This window comes from Nyctibius grandis, chromosome 14, assembly GCF_013368605.1.
Source record: "Nyctibius grandis isolate bNycGra1 chromosome 14, bNycGra1.pri, whole genome shotgun sequence".
In the NCBI taxonomy this organism is placed as follows: Eukaryota; Metazoa; Chordata; class Aves; order Nyctibiiformes; family Nyctibiidae; genus Nyctibius; species Nyctibius grandis.
In genome coordinates, this window is record NC_090671.1 from 2,741,371 (window position 1) to 2,755,462 (window position 14,092).

At 36.9% G+C, this 14,092-nt stretch overlaps 1 protein-coding gene across 1 annotated transcript in view; it reads left to right on the top strand.

Annotated features, from left to right (window-relative positions):
- MED13L (mediator complex subunit 13L) overlaps nucleotides 1-14,092 on the top strand; it is a 199,996-nt gene that overhangs the window by 93,247 nt on the left and 92,657 nt on the right. Inside the window, exons 3-4 of the mRNA XM_068412543.1 lie at nucleotides 180-264; nucleotides 4,972-5,055. Coding sequence (XP_068268644.1) covers nucleotides 180-264; nucleotides 4,972-5,055 — 169 coding nt within the window. The remainder of the gene's footprint in view (nucleotides 1-179; nucleotides 265-4,971; nucleotides 5,056-14,092) is intronic.

A 14,092-nucleotide genomic window follows, 5' to 3' on the forward strand; every position in this document is an offset into this window, starting at 1 on the left:
AAATTGAAAGTTAGTGTCTTTAGCAACTAAAGATTAAAGCTACTTTGGCAATATAGGTAATAATTGAAACAGTTTCATGAAGCATGCTACTGTTGAAAAGTAAAGCTATTGGAGTTATGTTTTCTGTAAATGTTTGTGTTTCCTTGTTCTGAGCATGTTGACATTTTATGTTTTTGTAGTGGTGGAAGAAGGATTGTGGGAGAATGGACTTTCCTATGAGTGTAGGACCCTGCTCTTCAAAGCAATTCATAATCTTCTGGAAAGGTAAGAAAAACCTCTATTGCACTCAAATATTTCATTTTGATATATAAAATAATTATTATTGATCTTAAACCACATTTTTTTAGAGGTAGAACTTTAGTGCAAGAGATGCAGGATAGAGATGGATCTCTTAAGTCATTGACTCTGGTAATGTATCATAAAATGTTGTGCAGACTAATTAAATGCTTATACAAAGAATAATGTTGATATATATTTCTTCTTGCACTCGTGTTGGAGCCATTTCAAAAGCAAAAAAAAAAAGTTTTCACCTTCTTGAGATGCTTACAGGGAATAGTTGTATCTGACCTCCAACCCCTTTGATGAGGTTAAATAGTACATATCTTAAGAGATAATGTTAAAAGATCTTAACTCTCTCCTTCCAGTCATCCTACTTCCGTGCATGTTACAATTTGACTAAATTTGTGCACAATATTCGGGTGAATTTTAATGGTTCTTGGCTCTGACAGGCCTAATGTATCCTGGCATTGCATTCTTTTGTCTTGATTATATATATATATATATATATATATGTATGTATGTATGTATGACTTGACTGCAAAGTTATTCTGTGATTAGTTAATATACTTACGGCTTTTTCTTCTTAATCCAGCTATCAACTCTTAAGCTTACAGAAGATTATCTTGTTATTAGGCCTTCAGTGTGTGACATTGCATCTTGGCTATTGCATTTTATTCTGTCTCTGTTACTGCAGTTCTTCAGGTCATCATCACCTTCCTGTATTATATTTCAGTTCTTCTTTTTACAAACTTTGAGATCTTCTCAGAATTTTGTGTCCTTAGGCTATTCCCACTTTTTCTGAGTTTATAATAATAGCAACAAAATATAATGCACCTCTCCTGGACCTTTGTTACAGTAATTTTGCAGAATGTAGCATTGAATATTTTTTTTTTTTTTTTTTTAGAAAATAAGCTAATTGAATATACTTTTATCTCAGCTCATTTAGCATCCTATTTGCTTTGATGTAGATTTACCAGTAATCAGGTTTGCATTCTGTTCCTGAGGTGGTGTTTCCATGGGTGTAGTAACTATCCCTTTGACTGTTAGTTACCTGTCCCTATCTGCTAGGAAGTGAAGTTTGAATGGCTGCCTATGTGCATGTACCACAGGTACAAGGACTAGCTGTTGTATTTCCTATTTTCTATCTTATCAGTCTTTTTAGGGGATTTTCACATAAGTAATAGACTACTTAGAGTGAATAAAAGTATAAAAATGAAATTCCAAGTCTATTATGTTCACTAGTTCTTTTGTACCTCTGTAATATAAAAAGGAAAAATAATTTTATATGTGTTTATCAAGCTGTGGTACCCAGACGACTGACTTTTAAGTATAACTCCTAGTGGGTATTTTTATTCATTTGACCTTTTTAAGCTTGTGAAGTAAATTTTTAATTATTTTTTTCAATAGTTGAAATCAGTTGGCAGAGTTAGTGGAATTGCCAGCTGTGACTGAAAAGTCTTCAGAGCTCTTTTTCTTTCAGTGATAGTCTTTGAAATACAGTTGGCCAATGCACGTCAGGTGTTTGCTGAAAGCCTCATTTCACGTCACCATAAGCCCATCTGACTCGTGCCACAGTCTTGGCCTCTTGCCCCCTGCAAAACTCCGCAAACCTGCTCTTCGGTTGGAGCTGCCAGGGAGGCACGCCCTCAGGAGCACCCTTATTTTAGAAGTATTTTAGTGAAATAGTTGTCAGGGTGTCTTAGGATGATGGTTAACCAAATACCTATCCAATCAGCTACCTCATTTCTACAGTATTATAGGTGAGTTTATTTTAAGTTATACACTTTTGGGTTTTTTTTTTTTGTTTGCAATCTTAAGTTAACATCATAATTATTCAAAATTATAGCAGTGTGTAGGCTTTATTAAAAAGGGAAATAACACTTTAATTTTTAAACCCCCATTTTATGCTGTGTTTAGGAAAAGCTTGATTAATAAAAAAGTCTTGTGGGGTTTCTTTGGTTTATTTTGCTGTTAGGGAAGGACATGTTCTCTTCTCTTGGAAGCCACATGTCCCACCAAGATGTACTTTTCTTAGCAGGGCGGTTGGGTGGCTCTGACTCGTTACAGCTGTGGGTAATGGGGCTGGTACAAGGTGGGAGGGAGGCGGCTGCAGCTGCCCCGCGCCGCTCGGAACTGGTTCCAGCCGGCTCTGTCACACTGTAGCTCTGTGTCAGGGAGGAGAAAGGGCGGGAAAAGCTGCTGTGGTGGGAAGCAAATGGCGGCAGAAAGATCCATGGTGGAGGTGACCCCCCCCCCCCCCCCCCCCCCCCCTCCTCCTCCTTCTCCTCCTCCTCCTCCTCCTGTCACCTCACCGAGGAGCTGGGAGGGACGGAGTGAAACCTGCGCTGAAAACGGGGGAAGCTGTAAGGAGGGAGGAGAGGTGTTTGCTCTAAGTTAACCCTGGGAAGGGCAAGAAAGGGTATTTACGCCATTGGTTTTGTTCTTATTTTTTTTTTTAACCCAGTACTGAAATTACTGATCAGAAGTTTATGTTAATTGGCAATTAATGTTAGAAGATCTGAGGAAATAATACTCAAAATATTATAGTATTATTTCGTAATCATTAGTGTGCCCTTGCCAGGTCATTTTTTTTCATAGAAAAATCAGAAATATGAGAGGTCAAGTGACGGTGAAATGCTCTAACAGCTGCGCTGCTGAGGAAGAAGGTATCACTCAGCCTTAACTAGAGAAATGAGCCAAGGAGGTCAGAGTATTTTATGTCCTTATTTCATATGATTAAATAACTGCTTTTAAGTGTATACTCACTTGAGGTTTTATGACTAGCTTTTTTTTTTTTTTTTACACAAGCTCATTGTTACAGCTTACTGTTAAAGGCTGGTTACCATTGAGTGCTTGTACAGCAAAAATAATGCTGTACTGTCATTAATTGTTCACTCGGCTGAATCTTTGAGATCCATGCTTCTGAAAATCACGTTTCCCATTTCATATGGGATTACACCTTAAATAACCTGTGATTTAGTGTAGCGTGTGAGGGTCAGCTGATTTTTAAGGCCAAGTCTATGCGTAAAGACTTTTTTCTGGGAAATGCAGCATTAGTTTGGGGCAGTTAAACCTGCCATCATGAGACATGATGTGGCATTAAAGTGTGTGTGATGGGGGAGAGTTTATTATATTTTTTGCTAGTACAGATTATTTTCTTTAGGGATCTGATGTAAACTTATACTTCCTTTGGTTTGTATAAAGTGTGCTGACACTGACAGACTTTCTCTGGTAGCAGATATTTCCTAGGGAAACAGTAGCTGAAGGATACTTTGCTCTTGTGCTAGTGGGAAAAGTGTCTTTAGATCTCTGCTGCTTTAGCTTCCAAATTCAGTTTAAGATATTGGTCTATTCAACTGAGCTGGATTCTTGCTGCTTTGAGAAAGTGCTGTTAGAATTTTCTTCAGCCTAGCTTTAACTTTGGAAAACCCTGCCAAGTTTGCGCAGAAGGATTAGGAGCATGTTAGTATCTACGTTGTGTGCTGTCCATTTCCTATCTATATCTTCTAGGTATGCTTTTGAAGTACAGATCACACAGTTTTTCTAAACCTTGCAGAATGTACTTTCCCAGAAGGTTTCATGTGCTTTTATTTTTTTGTTTTGTTGTTCCTAATCTCTAGTAACTACTATAGAAATGAACTATTGGAAAACTTTGAAGAACGGAGAAGTATTCTTCTTCCATCTAGAGAAATGCTGATTAGACATGAAATGTATAGGGAAGGCTCATGTATTGCTTGTAACTGTAAATAAACCACTAGCAACAAACGACCAGTTTTTCAGAATTTTTGGAACATAAATATTTACCTTACTGAAAAATATTCCTTCATAACAAATTTCTGTATGCGATCCCTTGGACAGTGTATTGAACTGCATGTTTAATGTATGAATCACACTTAAGTAGTGTTGGCATATTGCTAGCGCGATTCATCTGTACAGGTGGACTTAGGAAGGCATCAAGCACTCCTTGTCAACCTAAATTGGTTATTGATCACTTTGCATTCTCACTATCATTTTTTTTTAAAGCCACAGATTATCCAGTTTCTCTAAAGAAATTGTGTACTTCTAAAGGGACCACAGAAAATGGGTAACTTCCTGCTCTAAATTTAGTCATGTGGGAGTATGTTTGTTGGAGTGAGGTTTTCTGAGAGAGGAAACAGTAATTATGGAAGTTTAAACACCTGAAATCATGCTGTGGATCATGTGAAGGAAAATGGTTCATTGTTAATATTTGCTTAATACAGTTTCCTCTCATTCATATACTTTACTATGCCATTTATATGCCACATAGAGGAATGCATATTCTTTATTATGAAGTCTGAGAGAAACACTGTATAGAAAAGAATCAGTGCTATAAATTGCCTTTGTTCAAGAAGGGGAGTTTGAAAAATAACATGATGGCTCATTCAGCAAAAAGAGTAGCATGGAGTGGAAAAGATTCTGTCAGAGATGAGGGGACAATGCGTATGTGAACATCAGCATCAGTGACAGCATCATGAGATGGGACAGTGACTCACTACGACTCGTGTGGGAAATTAAAAAGTAGCAAGATTACATGGAACCCAAAAGCTACAAAGTTGTTTTCAATATGATGGAAATTCAGCTGCTTAATCCCTTAGATTTACTGTCTTCAAAGACTGCTTTTAATTACATCTTAATATGTAACTAGTAATTGTTGCTATAATTATTTTCTAGGTGCTTGATGGATAAAAACTTCGTAAGAATTGGAAAATGGTTCATAAGACCCTATGACAAGGATGAGAAGCCTGTTAATAAAAGGTAAGGTGATCTGTACATCAAGTACTGTTCCTGTCAGTGTTGTATATTACATGATGTTAATTTGATGCTGCATTTTGGTGGTTGTTTTTTCACTTCTTTTACCATGTAACAAGTAAAAACACAGACACTATTTGTTCACATCAGTAATACATAGAAAGCAATTAAGTAGTATTTCAGGTCTTGTTATGATAATTAAATATAAGATGATGAGGTTGGTATTTATCCCTTAACTCCGTAGAAATGTTACTTTTTTATATCTTTTGAATAGCATCTGCCTGTTTCTCTCATCATACAGCAGAATTCCAGGTAGTTGTAACGAATTATTTGAATTTCTGGACACTTAACCCTGAGCTGACATTTTAAGCAGTAAAATAACTAGCATATAGATTTACATATCTATTTTCTTTAAAGATGCCAGCCTTGATACACAGCTTTCACTGCTTAGGCAGGCTGAGAAATCAGACCTATATTTTTGATTAATGCGCTTCTCTTGTAGCAACATAACCACAGAAAAGGTCTAACTGACTCCCCTTGCTCATTGCTGTTTCCTCTCCTAGCTCTAAAGGTTGCCGTGTTCTCAGATCTTCTGGTACTTGCATTTAGAGTCATCCGCTAAACAAGTTCTGTCAAAAATAATCTGAGTTAAGCTGAAACACAGATTTTCTAACAGGAATCATTTTGACAGAACTGGGTTAGGAAGTGACTAAACATGCAGTTATGCTGGAAGATTTGAAGGTAATGAGCAAGTAGAGATGAAGTGGAGTGGCAACTTCTTCATCCAGCGTAGCTACTGTCACAACAGCATGTCTGATGGCAGCTGTAGGTACAGGTGGAAATAATTCTGTAGATCATACGTACCTTCTCTCTCTCATCTCTCTGTCTCACTGTATTGTCTTACAACAGAGATGTCTTACCTCTGTTACAGTGTGATACTACAAACAGTTGGCTTCGTTCTGTAACAGACTTTGTGTTAATCAGGTACTTCCAAACAGCAGTTGTTTTTAAGATACAATGCAGTAATAAAACATGGATTTGTCTCCTTTCTAAAAACAGAAAGCATTAACTTAGCATGAGGATATCTCTTTTTTTGCTATTTACTCTTTGTGGCTAAGACACTATGTACGTGTAACCTCTGATTTGACATCAATCTGATGGCAAGAAGCCATTGAAAGGTCCGGGTTTTTCCATACCTTTCTCTGTCCTGGCTGTACACAACCACCTTCCTCCCTCATGTTTTCTCTGCTGCTTTTCTGATCACACTGGGATCTAGTTTAATTTCCTGGAAGATTAATTCCCTAAAGTGACATTAAGAAGAGGTGTCTTTTCCAGCTTCTGGAAAAGGGAGACAGGTCCTTTCAGCAAAAGCTATTTGTTTTATCAACTTTACTGCAGCCTTAGTAAATGTATTTGTGAGTCTCATGTATTTTCCTGGTGTGTATCAATTCAAGAACTGTGATACAGTAGACAGTGTCTGTCAAAAACAGCAGCAGCACTGGTATGGAAGGTGTCATTACTTCAGAATTCTGGCAGATTAGTAGGTCCTGTGTCTCATTTACATGTGTGTAACCCCAAATCACTTCTACAGTGAGGTGATCTGTAGAGGATAATTACATTTGTAGATACATGTACAGTATGCACATAAATATATCTGATCTGGAACATGTTACAAAAAATGAATTCATGTTGAACTTAAATTATATTTGAAGTATTCCTGTATCTAAAACTGACATTTTTATAGTGAATTTTAGGGTTGAGGGATAGACTCTTGATTTGAAGAAGATAATGTTTGTTGTTCGTTTGTGTTTGTTGTTCTTTTTTTTTATGAAGTACATGTCACTATAGATCCTATGGATATACACCATTTTAAGAGCATCTATTTAGCAATGATAACTATGGCCTGATTTGAGATAGGTTTTGTGTTGTTTCGGGTTGTTAATTTTTCTGCTATAAATATATCATTGGAGTTAACTAATCTTACTGAAAGATGGTAGAAAGACTGCAAAAGTTGACAGTAGAGTCAACTGTGGACAGCAGCAGGCAGTAGCAGGAGGCTTTGGGGACTAATTTGTCCAGATACTTTTTATTTAATGTTTTAAGCTTTCTTTCTCAGTATACCAGAAAAAGATATCTTTACACAAATGAAATGATTCATGTTAATGCTGTATAAATTCTTTGTGAAACTCTTGCTCTAAGCAGCCGCTTGCTGTAGATAAAGCAGTAAGGAGCAGGCACAGGAAGAAGAGGCCAAGTGAGAGTGTTTAGGTATTTTAGCACTGTGGGTAACACCTTCATAACCAAAAAAAAGTGGTACTTTAAAAAATAGTAGCTAAACCCATGTTAATACATCAAATACTAGAAATAAGTTGCAGGTGTGTACAGTGGTTTAGTTGAAGTCTGGGAACAGGTAAATCCCTGTTGAAAATGTTCTCCTTGAAAGGGGAAAGAGATAGATAGACAGATTGATCTATATAGATATATACTTCCCTCGAATGAAGAAAAACTGAGCAGGTGTCATTCTGGCAAAGAAATACAAATGATTCCCAAGTCTATTTTTACACTTCTACTGGTGGCAAAGTTAGTTGCCTCAAATTTCGAACATCCTGAGTTGCTAACTTCATTTCTGGAATATACTGAGAAGTCTTGGACTGGGTATAAATAAACAGGGAAGGAGTTCTAACTTATGTGGCTGGCTCTCAAGGAGTAAATTCATTCAGGGCCTGTGGGTTTTGAGAATGGTATTAGAGGAGAAGGGCGGGGGAGGTCTGTGATTTTAGAATTAAGTCAGAGATGAAGTGGAGCACGGCAGTGGCTGTGACCTAGTTAGTCCTGAGATGTGAAAAGGAGGTCTAAGAACAACAGATGACCTTCCGAGGCAGTATTAGAAACAATATGCAAGATGAGCTTTTCTGGCCTCTTCAGGAGGAGGGAGGGAGTTGCAGACAGAGCCGTAGACCGTTTTGTTTTGCTCACAGTGTGAACCAGGTGCTTTTGACAGGAAATTTAGCGCAGAACTTGTGGGTTTTCTTTCCTGAGTATCTTTAATATTATGTGTCACTTAGTAAATAATTCTTCATGTTTTATTGTCTGTTCTACAGCAGTGCGTCTCTGTACTATGTTTTCACGCTACTGCTGGAAAATGGCAAACTTGCTTATTTATCTACACAACTTCCTAAAGGAGATCGGTGTGTTTGGAGTTCACAGAATTTGTCTGATACAAGGCATTGATAGTGCCTTCCTCTGTGTGGTGAAAATCCCCTCTTCACTTCCCAAGTTTTGTATGGTGTTTTTTGGTTTCAGAAAGCACCACCGTAAGATGTTAAGCACCTTACTGACAAAAAAAATGACCATCTTATGCAAGAATCTTTGCTAATTATTTTAGTGATTGTTTTCTTGGTGTGTAGTAGGAAACTGGGGGAAAAAATCAGTTTGTTTTAAACTGAATGAGCAACTTATGTTGTTAAGCTGTTTTTAATCTGCTTAAATGTAAAAAACGTGTGAAAAAAATGGTTGCTTTTTGTAGCTTAAAGAATTGATGGGTCATCTCTTCTTCCAAAAGTCTGTTAGGTTTTTTTTAGCCTTAAGAAGGAAAAAAGTTCCATCAGTGAAATATTTTGAAGTAGAGTGTGTTTATTTTTTTTGTTACTAGGTGAGAAGGCTGAAAGATAGGAATGATATCTAGATGGTCATGTTACCCTCTGTGTGCTTGAAACTGTGGATGGAAGAGTGGGGTTACAGTTAGGCTCCAAACAGATTTCTGTTTTTCTTACTGTCCCATAAGACAGTTGATTATGAACCTCCTGGGATGCTGATAAAATATAGACATTTCTGAGTTATGAGTGCATGGGCTGTATCTTAAAAAATACAGTATCCTGAGCATTCACCTGTCAAGATTAGATCCAATCCAGGGACTTTTACCACTGTAACACAGTTCAGTCAGTACATCCATATCCAGTTTTGCTCAATAGCTGTGTCCATTTCTTTGCAAGCATCAAAATCAGGCATTTATCAGTACTGTCAAAACCTGAAGACTGCAGAAACTTTAAGCCCTGCTTCCACTTTGAGATCCTGGACATTATCATTGACTTTAGTTTCCTGGGAGTAGTCATAGGACTTATCCAAGGAACATCTAGACCACTGATACCAAAATTGACATTCAGCATTGTTGCAAGCAACATTGCAAGCTGCACGCGCTTACTGCCGTGCTAGGAACTCCTGTCAGTCAGTGTCTCATCTGAAATCATCAGGTTGAGTGAGCCCTAGAGTAGAGCTGCAGTGCTGTGCCAGGAGGAACTGGAGACTAGTGGAACCAGTGCCTGTCTAAAGCTGGGGCACCTTGTCTGAATCTGATGTGGAGGTTCGGTCCTGGCACACGACATTACACAGATAGTGTCTGCTGGCAAATGGTATTAAGGTGTTTCATTAAACGATGACATAATTCAGTGAAAGCATGGTAAAACAAGTCTAAGTGATCTGCTTAAATTTTTAATAAGATTTGAATTCCTCAGCTGAGAAATGGTAACTGATTGATTGTGCATGTACAGTCCACTGCAATGCAGTGAGAATGTCTCCATTTAAGACTGGAGGTTTTTATTTTCCTCAGTTTGAGAAAAATAAGCCATATAAATTGCTTTAATTCTGCAAGTTTGTGTACTTGTATTTTAACCATGCTTTAAAAAAAACAGTAATGTGATCATACGTGTTTCTTGAAAACAGCATGTAGTGATACTATAGTAATATATATGTACAGTGTTGCCAACTAACACCATCATATATGAGGAACGGCTAGGAAGGGAAATTATAAAAATCAACCTGATTTAATTTTAAATAATGTGTGCTTATTCCTGACTTGTCAAAATAAATGTGATAGAAATACTGATTAATAAGAAATATTGCGTATTTTTCAATAATTCTTCCTACCCCTGTAAAAAATAAGCTTTTCTATTTTAGTTTAAGAGGCTTAGTTCCCAGACAAATATTTTCCTATTTTTGAGGTTTAAATTCTGAGATGTTATGTTCGTCTTTGCTGAGTTTCTTCTCAGTCTTACGGTTTCAGTGAAATCTTACACCAAGCTCTAGTGTATTATATCTCTGGTTGATTGGGTTTTTTTCAGATTGGTAATCTTGTGTGTGCTGAAGCTGACTTAATTCTTACCTACTCTGAAATATTGGGTAGTGGACCCAACGGAATACAGTCTGTGTTCATGTTTTAGCAGAAGGAATAGGTATAAAATACAGATTATGAAATAAGTGTTTTCACGTGCATTTTTCAGCAAAAGCTGGTGCCATTGATGTCAGTATGCTTATATTTATAAATATGTTTTAAAGTAATTTAATATAGTTATATTCAAGTATATTAATCTAATATCATTAATAAATATAATATATTTTTATGTTTTAGAGACAGAAGACAGTAAAAAATTATTAGTAACTTAGGGTTACTTAAGGATACTATTAAGATGGGTTAGGAAAATGTTCTTCAAGCACTACCATTTTAATTACTATTATCTATTGTGGCTATATGCTACTGGTAGTCTTGGGTTATTTTATTTGTGTCCAAGAATCTTGTATGTAAAATTCTTGATTGAAAATGTTAACACACTGTGCAGGAAAAAAGCATTTTGGACTGAAGGTCTTAATGTTCATATGCTTTATTACCGAAGTAGCTTTCTAGATAAGCTATAAATTAAGGAGTGTTCTGTATTCAATTGTCTGATGTTTTTCATTTAATAATGAAAATAATAAAACAGTATTTTGTAAAAGATAAGAACTCTCACAGAGCATGCTGTAAAATTTTCAGTGAGTATATTAAATGTATGACCCAGTTTGCATTACCTCTGCACAGCTCTACATTATGGTATGTAGCTGTGCAGTTATTTTTTATGAACATCCTTCACCAGAGGAAAGAGGAGGCTAGATTGGTATACTTGTAGCAGCGAGCACCAAGGGCTACTTTCGACATGATAATGACCCAACCTTTTCCTCTTCCCTTCCTGGGGTAAGAGCATTAAAAAGACAGTGGCAAAGCAATCCCAGGCACCAATTCTTCAGATGCCTTGACCCTTGCCAATCACAAACAAGTCCTGGGAACAACAGAAAGACTCCCTGTGTGGGGTCATTGGTAGGATGTCACTGGAGCAGTGCTTCTAGTAAGCTGCATATGCCCACTTCAGCTGATTCAAATGATGCTGTAGAGTATCTTACACAGCTGTTTGCTGAATGCGTGGAACTTAGCCAGACAGCCAAGATAAAACCCAAGGGATGTTGGTCGGTGTGCCATTGGTTGTTCAGTCCTGTGATATTTTGTATTTTCTTGATAGACATGAGTTTGAAGTTCCTTCTTTGCAAGTGTACCCTTGTCTTGATAACGGGGGTTATATTATTGCAGTGATCTCTTTGTATGGGTGCAGCATTATCTCAAAATGGGACTAATGAAATGTATTGTGGTATTTGCACTGTGTGTTTTGGAGTGCCTGTGTGTCTCTGGCAGCCACAATGTAGATTTTGGGTCCTGCATTTCATACAGAAATTCCAAAACGTGGGCAGGATGGTACGAGGCAGGAGGGTATGCAGCAGAATTGGTAAGGCTTGGTCGTCTGGCGTGGCAGAATCTTGTAAAAGGATGTTTGTAAGCTCCAGCTGTTTGGCTCCTAGTGAGCTTCAAACACAGAAACAAGATACTACTGATGTTGCAACATCTACCAGTTTGAAATGCATTGTCAGCAGAATTGTTAGCCCTTTCTGTCTTGAGACAGAATACTGGCTGGCCCAGTGCCTTTAAAGGTAGCCTGTCTTCCTGTGCTATACTTCAGCAAGGTGCTGTCACAGAGTATCATGGAGCTTTCACAAGTTTGATTTTGGTGAGGTGCCTGAGACTTTGGATTGCCTTTTTCCTTCTGAAATACTCTGAATCCATCTGTTTTCAGCGTATGTTTATAACTACCATTTCCTTGTGGGATTTTGAGGAAGCCAGCATATACAGGACACAGGTGTTGGGATATACGTGTTTCCATGTGCAGCCAGTTACACAGTTCAGGTCACCCCGTCACCATTTGGGGCGATACGGTGGCATATACTTTTGTGGATTCCAGTTTATAATGCAGATCAATTATCTCTAGAATTTTGGATCTTTTTACTGATGTAATGAATGTAAAAGAACAAATATATAAAGTTGCTTTTGTCATCTTTAACGTCTGGATTTTGTAAAACCTTCTCTTGTAGTTACTATTTGCTGGCAACATTTATTGTATATACAAATATATATATATAATGTTACTGAATGCCTACTTATATTGCAAATATTTGCATTATTTAATGTAATTGAGACACTACATTGTATTTCACACTTTTGTAATTTTTTAAAAGTTATTTAAACAGGTGAAATATTTTGGACTAGGGGTATACAAATGGCAAGTAGTTCAAGAAAATTAGAGCTGCGTATTTCTGTTGTCTGTTTCTTTTCTTGTTTGTTCCTTATTTTTATTTATGTAGTTTAGAAGTGACTTAGTATCTTCATTAAGTGTTTTTGGATACACTTGTGTCAGACACTTGAACTTCAATAATTATATATGAAGCCTGGCTTAATCAGGACTTGGTGACCAATTAGTGAAGTCCCACTAATGTTTAAGCTCCTTTTCTCATTATACCCTCACTGTTGGCACTGTATATAAAGGATAAACTAAGTGCCCCTGATGTGCTGTTAATTAGATTTGTCAGGACTCCCAGTTGCACTGTCTGCCAAACACAAGTGTTGTCACTTACTGTATCAGTAATGAATTGACTTAAGGGCTTTTGTAGATATTTAGAGGGCCTTAGTTTTGAATACTTAAATCTGTTGCCTGTTGCAACTATAATTGTAGTTACAGCTATAGCTCTGCTTCCTGTAGTGCAAGAACCTCCACAAACAAGAGATACCGGCTTGCTTGAATTTCTGAAAATCAAGCTGGATTTTTATGCTTAGACTGATTTAAAATCCTTGTAGGTAGTATGTGGTCTTTTGAGTTTTGTAAAAACAGTGGCACTAATAGGATTTGTTTTCAGTCCAATTCAGAAGTAAATACACTTCCTCATATTCCCAAATAAAATTGGTGCCTAAAGCCAAAAAATTTTTCAATCTATCTCCAAAAATAGGAAAGAAAACTTTGGCTGAAAGCAATTCCATTGAATTGTTTCAGTCAACAACAATACCTTTTTCATTTCTTTTTCTGACACTTTTATACCTCTTTAAAATAACTTAATCTTGAAATACAACTTTGTTTCAGAACAGAGTTCTCTAGGTTATTAATTCTGAAAGTCTGTTTTCTCAGACTTATGTTCACTTAAATTTTTGCTAACCCTTATTTTCTGAAGACTGGGACTAGAATGGAGTTGTACTGCAGTATGTTTGATTGATTGGTTTTTTCCCCTTTTAGCCAGTATGGAACCGTTTCATTCTTGGTTAATCTCTCTGCTAGCACACCTTCAAGCAGTAATGCCATTTTTGCAATCTTGTTCATTTTAACTGGTTGAAATAATTATTTCAAACTCTCTTTTCTTTTTTGCGTCCCCCAAATCTTTCTTTCCAGTCTTTGTCTTCCTCTTAATCGGGTTTGGCTGCGTATACCTTTAGTGAGCTCTCTTGAATGTGAGCTGTAGCAGGTGGCATGCCAGCACAGTGTCCTGTGCATCCCAGTAGTCTGTAGAACAAGTATTTTAAAATATTGCAAAATAATGTCATCTTTGTGCAATACCATGCTATCCATTAGGCATTGTGCAACCAGGTTGCTTGTTTAAGAAATCATTAGATGAAGTGAGATAAATGGACTATTCTGTGACTGATATATGAAAAAAGTTATGGAAATGCTTATTTTGAAAAAAATAATTGACTGGAACCATTTATAAAGTTGAAGAGAAAGCTGAATTAGTCTTCTGAATGCTTTTAGTGTTTTGACTTATTGAATTTTCATATTCAGGATAATAGCACAGTTCTAAAGTAGCTTGTCTTTGGTATTAATTTACTGCTAGTTTAGAAGACAGGGAACTTGAATGAACCCTTGGTATA